This window comes from Meles meles, chromosome X, assembly GCF_922984935.1.
Source record: "Meles meles chromosome X, mMelMel3.1 paternal haplotype, whole genome shotgun sequence".
NCBI lineage: Eukaryota > Metazoa > Chordata > Mammalia > Carnivora > Mustelidae > Meles > Meles meles.
Window position 1 is genome coordinate 119,753,423 of NC_060087.1, and position 12,539 is coordinate 119,765,961.

The window sequence follows — 12,539 nt, forward strand, 5'->3', positions numbered from 1 at the left end:
CGGGCTCTCTGCTCGGCAGGGAGCCTGCTTCCCTCTCTCTCTCTCTGCCTGCCTCTCTATCTACCTGTGATCTCTCTCTGTCAAATAAATAAATAAAATCTTTAAAAAAAAAAGACAGCATATTGTACACTTTAAGTATACGATAGTGAACTTTGTTATGTGAAGTGTATCTCAATATAAAAATTGGAAAAAAAAAACAACCCAGTAGTGTATAAAAACAACATAGGGGCACCTGGCTGGCTTTGTTGGTGGAACGTGTGAATGTTGATATTGGGGTCGTGAATTCGGGCCCCAGGTTGGGTATAGAGATTATTACTTGGGGAAAAAAAACACCAAAAAAAACCCTGAAAACATTGTAACACAATTTAATTTATATAGAACATGTCACATAAAAATATCACCATTGGTTCTCTCTGTGGATAGGATTATAATTACAGATGACCTCAAAACCTTTATTTTAGAAAAAGAGTTTTTTTGCAAGAGGGATTTGAGAAATATCACTGTTGCACGATTTTCCTTTCGATTAGAGCATTAACTCACTAAGCAAGATTCTCAGAGAACCTCATCTTGAGGAGAACACCATGCCAATGGTTTACATACGTAAAAAATAAAATCAATCAGGATTAAAGAGGAAGGACCAAAATGGTATACAAACAAAAACTTAACCTAACCCTATTGCAAATAAATAACATAACCACACTGAAATGGTAGAAAAGGAAAAAAAATAACTTTGCAATAGTATTTTGACGATATACGCCAAGGCTAAAGACAAAAAGAAGTATATAACAAATATATCACCCAAGTTAGTTTGTTGCTCACAGGATCATGATTATTCTTGGATTGAGCAAGTAAATAAACAACACTGAGGATAATGAGAACTGAGGTTCTCACCAATGGAGAAAGGGATTACAAATTAGGAATAGAGGAAGGGCAGAAATGAAACCTTGTGGTATTGGCTGGCATCAAAGGACTAGTATAAACTGAGATGACATTCTGGGTTCATACTGCTACCTATGATTCTGGCCCAACAAAGTTGTGTGTATATGCCACACATATATTCACAAATATAATAGATCTGTGTGTATCCTCAGACGTATTTCCTAGCTCTGTTCGCCGACAAGGCCTAGAACCAAGGGCAGCTCAGCAGCAATGAGCACAATTGACACCCAGATCTTGATTTCTAAATGCCATTTGCAAATAAAAGGAAGCAGTGTTCCTTGGAGAAATGTCTAAATCCAGGACTAGAGCAGGAAAATTGTAAGATGAGCCTAGAATATCATATGGAACCAGAAAATAAGTCTTCAAAAAAGGCTGGGGAGCGGGGGAGAGGAGAATGGGGAGTCGACACTCAGCAGATACAAGGTTTTAGTTTTGCAAGACACAAGTTTCACAGCTCTGCTGTACACTGCTGTACCTACAGTTCACAATACTGCATTGTACGTTTCAAAATCTGTTAAGTGGGCCAGAGCTCACGTGAGGCATTCTTATCACTATAAAATAAAAAATAAAAAACAGTGGGACATGTTGAAAGGACATAGGCTGAATCTGTGACAATCTGAGTAATAGAGTAAGTAACAATAGTAATAAATTTTTAACTCATAAAGTATCTTTTTTAGTAGCAGACTGCTCTTTTCCAATGAAATTACACAGATTACAGTTGAAGGGTCTTCAGACCCCCAAAACACCATCTGAATCAAGTTATCCAAGTTAACGTTATCCTGAGTGAGACATACTGACAACACATGCCTCCCGATACGATGTGCTCAGCAGGTGACATTACTTCTTTGGTATTGGTGCTGATTCTCACGGTAAGCAAGCATTAGACAAACCCGCATTGAGGGACATTCTACAAACTGGCCAGTGCTCCTAAAAAATGTTAAGATCACAGAGACAAAGAAGACAGGAGTATTCCAGTGTAAAGAAGACTAAGGAGGTATGACAGCTAAATGCAGTCATGAGCCTGAAATGGACCACAGAGAGATTACCAGTGCGACCTTGGGCAAAATTCCAATACTACACGTAGACTAGTTAGTAATGTGCCGATTACTTTCAATTTACGGATCTTGATAACTATGTTGTTATCCAAGGTGTTAAGAGCAGACAAAGAGCATCTGAAAATTATTTCACTAATTTTGCAACTTTTACGAAGTCTGAAATTATATCAATGCAAAAAGCGAAAAAAAAAAACCCCACAAACAACTAAAAACAAACTATACTGAACAGAACACAGGACAAGATCTCAAGTTCTGGCCCATGTTGGCTTAAAATGGTTTTCATACTTTAGATGTTAGTTCACTTTCATGTACGCCAGGTTCATTAGGCATAAACTCAGGGGCTTGTACTGTGTGCTCTGTGCAATCTCTAGGCAAGACAAGGAGATTGAGCGAGGAAACAGCCCTTGGCCCGTCACCCTTCAATGAGTGCAATTTTGCTTCTATTTGCTTTACCTGTACAACTGCACCTGAAAAGAGGACTCGGTAACTAAAAGGAGTAGTTCAGAATACTGTTTACGGTGAAAGGGAACCAAGTATTGATGATACAACCTGAATCTTGAAAACATTACTCTACTGAAATAGGCCAGACACAAAAGAGCACATATGATTTTATTTATATGAAGCTCTAAAACAGGCAACTCTAATGTGCATACTGCATAAACTAGACCAAAATTTATATGTTGTATGTTGTCAGTATCGCTATATATTGGACAGTAACAGAAATCAGATTAGTCACTCATGCAAAGTAGAGCAGACTGGGAAGAAGCACATGGGCACTTTCTGGGATGATGGTCACGTGGATGTATACATTTGTCAAAAAGAAACTGTACACTTTGAATGGGTACCTTGTATTGCATTTAAACTCCACTTCAAGAAAACTGACTTAAAAATTTCATCTTAAATTGCTCGCATTAAAAGGAATTTCTAGTTTCTTTTTTTTTTTTAAAGATTTTTATTTATTTGAGAGTGCACATGCAGGAGCGTGGGTGGGGGGCAGAAGGAGAGGGAGAGACGCTTTAGCAGACTCCCCGCTGAGCACAGAGCCCACAGAAAGGCTCGATCTCACGACCCCGAGATCACAATCTGAGCTGAAATCAAGAGTCGGACGTTTAACCAACTGAGCCATCCAGGAGCCCCAGGAATTTCTAGTTTCTGATTCATCAGATAGATCACCTGTGTTTTGCAGACCACAAATCTCAGTACTAAGACTGCAAAAGAACAGTGAAAAACGGGAGGAAAATCTTATGCCCGAGCTGAACCACTGCTGGGTTAGACGGTGATAAGTCCAATTACAGATTATTTTGTTTCATACCTTATAGAAGAAATACTGTACAAGGTGGGCTATTCTCACGTAATATAGGTGTCCGTGAGCCAAGAGCAGTTTCTTCAAATGTTTAAACTTGGGAACAGCATAATCGCTATTCCTGGCTGCTTGGCGACCTTCTTTGCCTTTAATACCTGAAAATGAGAACATCTCTATGAGTACTTCATAAAATAAACAACTTCCTGATTTGCTACTTTCACACTTTTAACTTGTTTATGTGGCACAGTTCACTTGTATAGTTTAAAATTCTTTTAACCGAAAAGTATTGTAACAGGGACCAAGAATCTCACCAGTAAAAAGTAAAACTTAGCTGGTAATTATTTATTTATAACACAAAATAAGACCATTAAACAAAATCATTGTTCTAATCATTACAAGGCAAAAATTAAGGAAAAAAATTAAATTGGAATAAAAGGCACTTAGTTAAGTGTGTAAATGTACATGCCCCTAGACAAGGGGCTGTATTTAAGCAACTCAGAGACCTGGGGTTTGTGGTCTAGGAGCTCAAAACTGGAGAGTTACAAGGAGATGGTGAAGTCCTCTCACTGAATGAAACTCTGAGCAGTAGCCCAAGTGTTCCATGAGCTCAAGCAGCGTTAGGCCACTTCCACACTGAATAACCAATGAGTACCCCTGAGAGTTGTATACCATTAGTTCTTCCCTTCCCCCCCCCCCAAAAAAAAGGCTTGCTGGGGTGTTAGAATTGCTGCCTGTCAGCACCCTGACATGGGGGAAAAATGGTACAGGCAGTAGAAAAAGCCGTTGTTGCATGCCAACACATAAATTCAACACCACAGCCCAAAGCACCCATGAATACTGCCCTGTGGAAATCCAGCCAACGAACTGTCATTTCTTAGTCCCAAACAGTTAAGAATCTCAGAAGATACAGTGCAGCAGTGTAAGTAGGCAGAAAATCAGTAACACGGCATGCCCGCTGCCAGAGTGAGAGCTAAATGATCACCGGCACTGCCAGTAGGTTTGGGAAATTCACTTGATCCGGTCAATATAAAAATATCCTCTAACTTGGTATTGCTACGTTCCCACCACGGATAGGACTTTGGGATGGACAGGTTAGATGAGGATGTTCATTCAATGAATAATTATCTTTCCCAAATTAAAATTCAAGATGAGTAACCACAACACTTCTCTCTTGACTAGAAGACCATGTTACCTATAAGCATTTCATTAGGTGGTTCTTACCTATTCCCACATGGGATTCCAAGATCATACTGACATCATTGGCACCGTCACCTATCGACAATGTTATTGGGCTGCCTTTTAGGTTCTTCACCATTCTGACAATCTACACATTAAACACAAAAGAGGTACAGAAAAGGTCAAACGGAACGTGAGACTACGACACTGTGGGCGTATGTCGCACTCACACTTGTAAATGGAGGCCTTGTCAACAAACAGAAAGGTGCTTGGTGCCTATTACGTCCAACAGCCTTTAATTCGAGTCCCAGAGGCAAAAGAATGTAGCATTTTAAATGTGACACCAGTACCCACCTTTTTTTGGGCTCCATGCATACAGCAAGTGTCAGAGAACCTTGTCTCCTACCTATACTAGAGGCCAACCTGCTTCCCTCTTTTGTCAATGCTTCACGTGTCCTTTTAGATGAGGTGTTGAGTGGGACCGTGGAGACCAGAAAGCTGATCTGAAGTAACATGTATAGGGTTACTGGAGTAGGCGTGGGAAATGAGAGAATGATGCTTCTAGAACCTTTCCAGCTCTACTCCCTGCAGATACAACCACTCCCTTTGGTGCATTCCCGTATTCCCAGGGACTTCCGCAATGGTAGTCTTACACCCATCCAGCTGCCAGCTACACTTTACTAAATCTCCCAATGCCCGCCATGATTTCATCTCTTCCACAGGTAGCTTCGTTTTTAAATGTGGGCATCTTGAAGGTACTGAGATGTGCAGAAAGTTCTCTGAGATAAGTGTGTAAAGCCTGTCACTCTTCCTGGAGTGTCTCTTCAAGATGTGTCAGTGGCACAATGCAGCTCCCTGTGTTCGTGACAGGTGGCGAATGAAAGAAATCATCTCCTGGCGGAGTCACGTGTGGAGGTATATTGGGTAAGCAGCCGCCCTCCCACCCCACGTTTTAGATAATGACCGCTTTATGCGTCACCCCTCAAAACCGTCTAGAATCTGGCAGCTTTAAAAAAAGTGTATATAATGCAGAAGCTAACTCGTGCCTTGCAGAAATTCTGTCCTCAGAATTGCTTTCGCCAGTTAGCATAAATAAAATCCACGTTCAACACAACTGATTAAAAATAACGGACACGAGGCTAAGCCACCCCACAGTCTTTTCTTAAACAAAACCCAGTTACGTTTTAGTTGTACTAAATAGTGTACAAAAAAACCCACATCCAATTCCATGTAACACAAAAATGCCATTACTGTGAAATGCCAGCTTTCCCCTATTCCCTCCCCACGACTTGGTTCTTTTTAAAAAATTTTAGAGACTCTCAGAAACAATCTGTAAATGAGTCAAAGACAAACTTAAAGAGACCACACTAAATTTGTATTTGATGAGCTACAATTCTGGTTAACCTAATTGCACCTGTGAAACTTGTGCAGCAATGACTTGCACCTCAAAAAAGAGAAAGTGTAGCCAGGAAAGGTCTAGGGAAGGCGCTAAAATTAGCAAGGGTGACAGCTCCTGCCTGAAAATATAGATTAAGAAGATTAAAGGTCATCCTTGTAGAAAGATGAAAAGATATATAGTCGTGGACTATAAAATCATGAAAGATTTAGATAGGTAAACATGGTTTTTCTTTGTTTTCTTTTTTGATTTTTTTTTTTTTACCATGCCCCAGGTCACCTGGATTAAGAACTTCTCTTCATACAAAAGAAATCAAAGTGCCAAAACCTATTTATCGATCAGCTACAACTGCACACAATACAATACGCAATGTCATGTGCAAACATCCAAGAGAGAAGGCTGGTCACACACCTTAAGAAACATCTAACAGACGAGCAGACACCGGGAATGAATACAAGAATATTAGATAATCAGATTAACGATAAACACTAACAGTGTGAGGTACCTGTCCAAGGGACAGGTAACATTGTCGTCTAAGTTGTCCACATAAAAAGGCCCAAGATGGCAGAGAAGGGAGGGGATACTACATGCTCGAGTCTTCAGGAATGACTTTACAGAAGGAAGCGTAATTTCATCTAAATCATGAACGATGGTTGAAGAGCTGCGTAGAAGGGGACACGGGGACCGGAGGAATATTGCAGAGACAGGGGATGGCATGACCTAAGGCACCCAACCAGGTTAAGTACAATCTATGCTCAGAAGACAGACAGGCTTGACCAGATTGATGAGTTTTCATAAACAGGGCATGGACCGCTACATCTGGGTCCAGATCAACAGGGAGTGATAATATGAAAGTGGTCGCAGGGTGCAGGAGAAATAGGAGGAAAAAGCAAGATTGCGGGCAAAGAGCCAAGCTAGGTGGCGAGTTACAGGTGGAGTTCAGTGAGCTGTTAAAGGCCTGCATCTGCCAGGAAAGAAAAGACGAAAAAGACAACGTACTAGAAAATGGACAGAATTTGGTGACCGAAACCACGTGGAAAGGTAAAGCATGGGGGAGTCACCACAGATTTCAAGGCTCTGAATCTAGAAACCCGGAAGTACAGTGAGCTCAGAAACCCATGCGGGAGAAGACAAGGAAGATGATGGGCTTTAAAGAAAGTTGAGTTGAGATGGTTATGACAACACCCAAGACGGCACGTTCAGTAAACAGCTGGAGAAGTGAAGTAAAAGCCCAAGTATTTGGACCGGAAAAGGGACTGGAAAATCACCTACGTGGGCCTGACAGGGGAGTAGGTGACAGCTTAGGACACAGGACTATAGCGAAGGAGATAAAACAGGTCAAGGACTGAGGTACAGGGAGGCTCTGTATCCAGCCAGAAGACGCTCGGAGAAGCAGTATGGGGTCAGCAATTCAAGTAACTCCTAGGCCGTGGAGTAACCAGAATCCTAGTGAGCCAATTCGAGCAACAGATAAAAGACAGACTGCCTCTGACTAAAGGGACAGATTTCTGTGGAGATGGTTCTGGCAGGATCGACTTCCTCAACTGGGCCTAACCAAGGCTCTGAAGGTTGAAGGGAAAAAAAAAAAAAAAAAGAAAAGAAGAGGAACACGTGATCGCGGTGGGGACGAGAGTGAGAGGAAAGCAGAGACAATACCCTAAATTGGGATGGGCTGCGGGTGCACGTGTGTGAAGGAGGGAGCAGAGTTTGTGTAAAGGACAAATCAAGGACACAGCCATTCCCTGGGTCTTGAGTGAGCAGCCAAAGAACACGAAGAAGCAACACTAAGTCTGGAACCGACATTCTAAGGTTCTCTGCACCAAGAGCCAAAGAGCAAGGTGAGGCAGATCAATGTGAGGTTGGAGGGGCTGGGGAAAACGGCACATGGGTGCGGGGCCTGAAATCGGGTTTAATTAGGAGTAAAACTTCTGTAAGCCCAAGAGGATTTCAGAGAGAATTCCAGACTTGGAAGCTGGCATGGACACAAAGGGAGGAGCAACCAAGAGAAGCGGACGATTTCAGCTGGATGCGGGAGGAACAGTGGACACGGAGCACGGAGACACATGACAAGGCCAACAGGGGTGAGCCTGAATGCCAGAGTCACCTGCCCTTGGTCCTCAGGGACTAGGAAACTGTGAAAATATCTGAGTAAGAATATATAACGGGAGAAGTGGTGTTTTAACAAGATTCATTTGGGAGCATGGCCAGAGATTGAAGGGGGAAGGGCGAAAGCCAGGAGACTGACAAGGAGGCTAAATCAGAGTCCGTGCGAAGTCACAGGACTTGGACTGGGATGGAATGGAAGGTTTAAGAAGACGGCAGCCAAATGAAAGCTATGACAAAAGGTAGGATCAATGGGGCACAGTGACTAGATACACAGTGAATGAGAAGAGAAGGGTCAGAGGTCATTTGGTGACTTAGGGAGCAAAAAAGTATGTGGCGCCGGTGACAGGAATAATGAAGAGAAGGGAGAAAAACACGGCCTGAAGGAGAAGATTCTAAGATCTGTCTTGGACACTAGAATTTAATATGACAGTGGGGATTCCACACGGAGCTAATAGGCAGCTCCAGGTAAGAGATTTCACATAAAGGAAAAGTCAGTACCAGACACTACCAATGAAAGAAATTCGTGTTTAGAGAGACAGGCTGTAAGTGAAAAGCAGAAGGAAGACTGAGCCTCAGCGAGAAATGATAATTAGTGAGAAGTGAGAAGATGACACAAAATATAAAGACACTAGGTTGCCAAGTAGGACAACAACAACAAAAAAAGAGTCAAGATTGTGGACTGTAGACAGAAACTCAGGGAGGCGAGTTTTAAGGAGGACAGGACCGGAAGTGTTAACTGTGGCAGAGAAACGAGGAGAACAAAAGCCAGCGCGACCGATTTGGCAAGGAGGTCAGCGCTCTCCTCCAGAGCCAACGGACGTGACGACATGATGGGAAGACAGAACCCACGGGGCTAACGTCCCAGGGGAGCCAGGAACAGCGGGATGGAGACAGCACGCACCAAGCACTCATCAGAGAAGCCTGGAAGGCAAGGAAGGAACCGGACAGCCAGCTTGAGGGGATAAGCATGGGGTCCCTTTACACGGGTGGGCAGACCTCTGAATGTGACCGCGGAGAAGCAGCAGCCTAGGAAGAGGTAATAAGGTAGAAAGGGCTCTTAGAAGGAACAAAAGGGAAGCGAACATTTGCACACGCGTGTATAGAAAGCCCCAGAAGGGACCACGAACTCCTATCCGGTTACCTGGGCTTTCTGTAATGGCGCCATCCGGCAGCAGAGCACTGCAGTGCACTTCATGCAGATCTGCAAGAAAATGCTTTTGTAATTGTTAGAACTGGAGTCTTGACTAGAATTTAGTATGAGTGACAACGTGGAGCCATCGATGATTAATCCGTATTCTTGATGTTCTGTCCATGCTCTGGAAAAGAAAAACAATGCTGTAATTGAATCTCCTATATAGAAAAAAGATAAAACCACAAAGAGGAGGGTCTTGCATAAGGGCCATGATCAGCCTGGTTCCTACGAACAGTAGAGAAGCAACTGTCTAACAATGGCACAAGCGAGACTTTTCCATGGGATCTTTTGAGACTCAAGCTGCCTGTATAGATTCTAAGTTCTAAAACGTATAAAAATAATGGACATTCAGCAGCTGGTCTCTGTGTAAGAAACTCAAGGCAAACTGTGGAAATTACAGATCAATCAGTCAAACTCTGATACGAAGACAAATCGCCAATCTGAAAACTTCGTAATAATGTAAGAAAAAAGGCAAAATGGCTTTGGGTATACAAATCACAGAAGAATTTTTTTCTGAATGACCAAGCCGGTCAACAGACCTGGCTTCTCAAAAATGATGAAGAGCCTAAGAGACACAGTGTTCATTAAAACTCCCGTACAATAATGATATATGTTCCTTAAATCAGTATCATTTTATATGGGATTAGTGGTCCTCAACCACAGCCTTCCCATTAGAATCATCTGGACAGCTTTAAAAAATTGCCCATGCCTGAGGTCTATTCCCAGATGTATTAAATCAGAGTATCTTTGCCAGTACTTGTTAATTTATAGGTTTATGTTTTAGGAAGCTCTGTAGGTGATTCTCATGCATAGCCAGGATGACTAAGAGATATTAGGTGCCAGGAAAGACAAAAAAAAAAAAAAAAAAAGGTGCAACTACTTAAAAAAAATATGGGAGGGGATCCTGGTCAAGTGACCAGGAGTCAAGTGACCAACTCTTGGTTTCAGCTCAGGTCATGAACTCAGGGTGGTGAGAGCGAACCCCATGTCTGGCTCCGCTTTCCCTCTCCAACCCCCCTCCCACCCCTGGCGTGCATGCCCTCTGTCTCTAAAATCAATCAATTGATCTTTAAAAAAAAAAAAAACCAACCAACCATAGGGCGGAAAACTTACAAATGAGAAAATTCACCCAATTAACATTCCATTTTTTCATAATTAGGAAAAAACAGCGATTAATCAATCTTTCTCGGGGAATCTTGGATGCCATTGGAGCACCAGTGCAGTCAAAGTATTAGACCCAGCACGATCTCATTACCGATTCAGTTGTCTAATTTTAGGTTTCCTGAAGCTTAAGGTTTAAGGGAATCTTGTTAAAATTCCTGAGACTTTTGTACGAGTATAGATTTGGACTCACTAGGTTTGCGGGGAGACAGGAGATTCTGCGTTTCCCACAAGCTTCTAGTGATCAGGGAGCTGCCGTCCAATGGACCAAACATCTGAGGGGTGAGAGCCTCATTCCACGTTCCCTTGGTGTATACTGATACTGAGGTATTCTGTACTTGTCCATATTCTGCTTCATAATTTTAGAAGCATGTTTTATTCACTAATTAAAGAGATATCAATCATGTGTTCTCCTTTGCTCCTCTACTCAGAGCTCGCTTAATGTGCAGAGAACAGGGGCTCCCTAACAAATCCAGCAGTATTTATAAGCATCAAGTCTAACTAGGACACACAAGAAGAATGGGAAGAATCATTAACTCATCTTCCCTGGGAGAGCGCAGAAGTATACGGGAGAGAACATACGCAGAAAACCAGATACTAAATGGCTAAAAGTCCGAGGACCGAAACTGAAATGGAACTGGGCAGAACGAGGCGAGGGGAGAGAAGGGTGCTGGGGTGCACTAGGAAAGCAAGGTGCAAAGGTCATTCGAGGCGTTCGCTGTGACCTCATTCTGGGTGTCATGGAGAACTGCTCGTCCGGCAGAGGGCCTTGGGGAATCAAGGCACGAGTTGCTCAAAAGAAGCAGAAGCAGCAAAAGGGATTCTGAGTCTGATGCTTGCTTATAGAACTTGAGGGAAGTCTGGGCCCAACTCCAAACAGATGAACCACAAAAGGGAATGTTCTGAGATGGTGAGTTCAGTTTTTCAGAAACCCTGGCCTTTACAAAAGTGCCCCAGAGCCGCTGAATGGTGCTATGGACCAAACTGCGTCTCATGTCTCCCCTCCTTTCCGAGTCTATGTTGAAGCTTTAGCCCCCAGTGGGGCGGTGTCTGGAGATGGGGCCTGTGGGAGGTGGAGTCATGAGGGCGGAGCCCATGGCACGAGATGAGTGCCCTTGTAAGAAGAGACACCAGAACTTCATCTCTCTGTGCCGTGGAAAGACGCAGTGAGAAGGTAGCTTTCTATAAGCCAGGGAGAAGGACCTCACTGGAACTCGACTCCAGAAATAGAAGAAGTAAGTTTCTGTTGTTTGAGCCACCTGTAACATTTTGTTATGTTAGCCGGAACGGATTAAGACAAATGGACGAGTAAAATGTAATTTGGGCTGTCTTTCTACATACCATTTGGCTAAAGGAAGGAAACATTTATGAGCGGCAATCATAAGATCGTGTTTGCTCTCACTGACGCCCAAGTGCCAGGAGGACAAGAGCTGGTTCAGAATGGGCCACAGCCTCATTGAGTGCGGGGAAGTCATTTGTAAAGTCTGTTTAGGCACTAGACACGAGGGTCCTGAGAGAGCATAGTTGTTAAAAGCCTGGGCTCTGAAATTGGACAGACTCGTTCCCACCCCCCCCATTAGCTGTGTGATCTTGAATAAGTTACTGCATCTCTCTGAGCCTTCCTATCTGTAAAGTGAAGAAAATAAGACAGCCTTGGGGCGCCTGGGTGGCTCAGTGGGTTAAAGCCTCTGCCTTCGGCTCAGGTCATGATCCCAGGGTCCTGGGATCGAGCCCCGCGTCGGGCTCTCTGCTCTGTGGGGAGCCTGCTTTCTCCTCTCTCTCTCTCTCTGCCTGCCTCTCTGCCTACTTGTGATCTCTGTCTGTCAAATAAATAAATAAAATCTTAAAAAAAAAAAGAAAATAAGACAGCCTTACTGGGTTGAGATGAAGACCAAGTGAGAATAATTACATAAAGTGCTAAATACAGTTCCTGAAATAAAGGATATGCTCAAAAAATGCAAAGTACTTTCACCTAGGGGTCTTTGGATTTAGTGTGGGGACATCCTGCAGCATTCCAGAAGAGGCAGTTGATGTGCTGGTAGCCATAGTAAATTCTAGAAACTGGTTTAGACAAGGCTAAGCCTTGGTCAGCGATCTCTGGGCATGGAATTATTATGCATCAGAGCTTTTCTCGAGACCCTTATGTTCTACAAGTTCTTCCTAAGCAGCTCGTTGAAAGCAGAGTTGAAGTAACCGTGTTATTAACAGTAT

The 12,539-nt window shown here is 43.1% G+C and overlaps 1 protein-coding gene across 5 annotated transcripts in view; it reads right to left on the bottom strand.

Moving 5' to 3' along the window:
* The window catches only part of ATP11C (ATPase phospholipid transporting 11C), a 184,388-nt gene that overhangs the window by 38,740 nt on the left and 133,109 nt on the right, over positions 1 to 12,539 (bottom strand). For all 5 annotated transcript variants that reach the window (XM_045995008.1, XM_045995009.1, XM_045995007.1 and 2 more), the window contains exons 20-22: positions 9,117 to 9,291; positions 4,519 to 4,621; positions 3,307 to 3,452 (exon numbers count right to left, since the gene is read on the bottom strand). In XM_045995008.1, the coding sequence (XP_045850964.1) occupies positions 3,307 to 3,452; positions 4,519 to 4,621; positions 9,117 to 9,291 (424 nt within the window). The remainder of the gene's footprint in view (positions 1 to 3,306; positions 3,453 to 4,518; positions 4,622 to 9,116; positions 9,292 to 12,539) is intronic.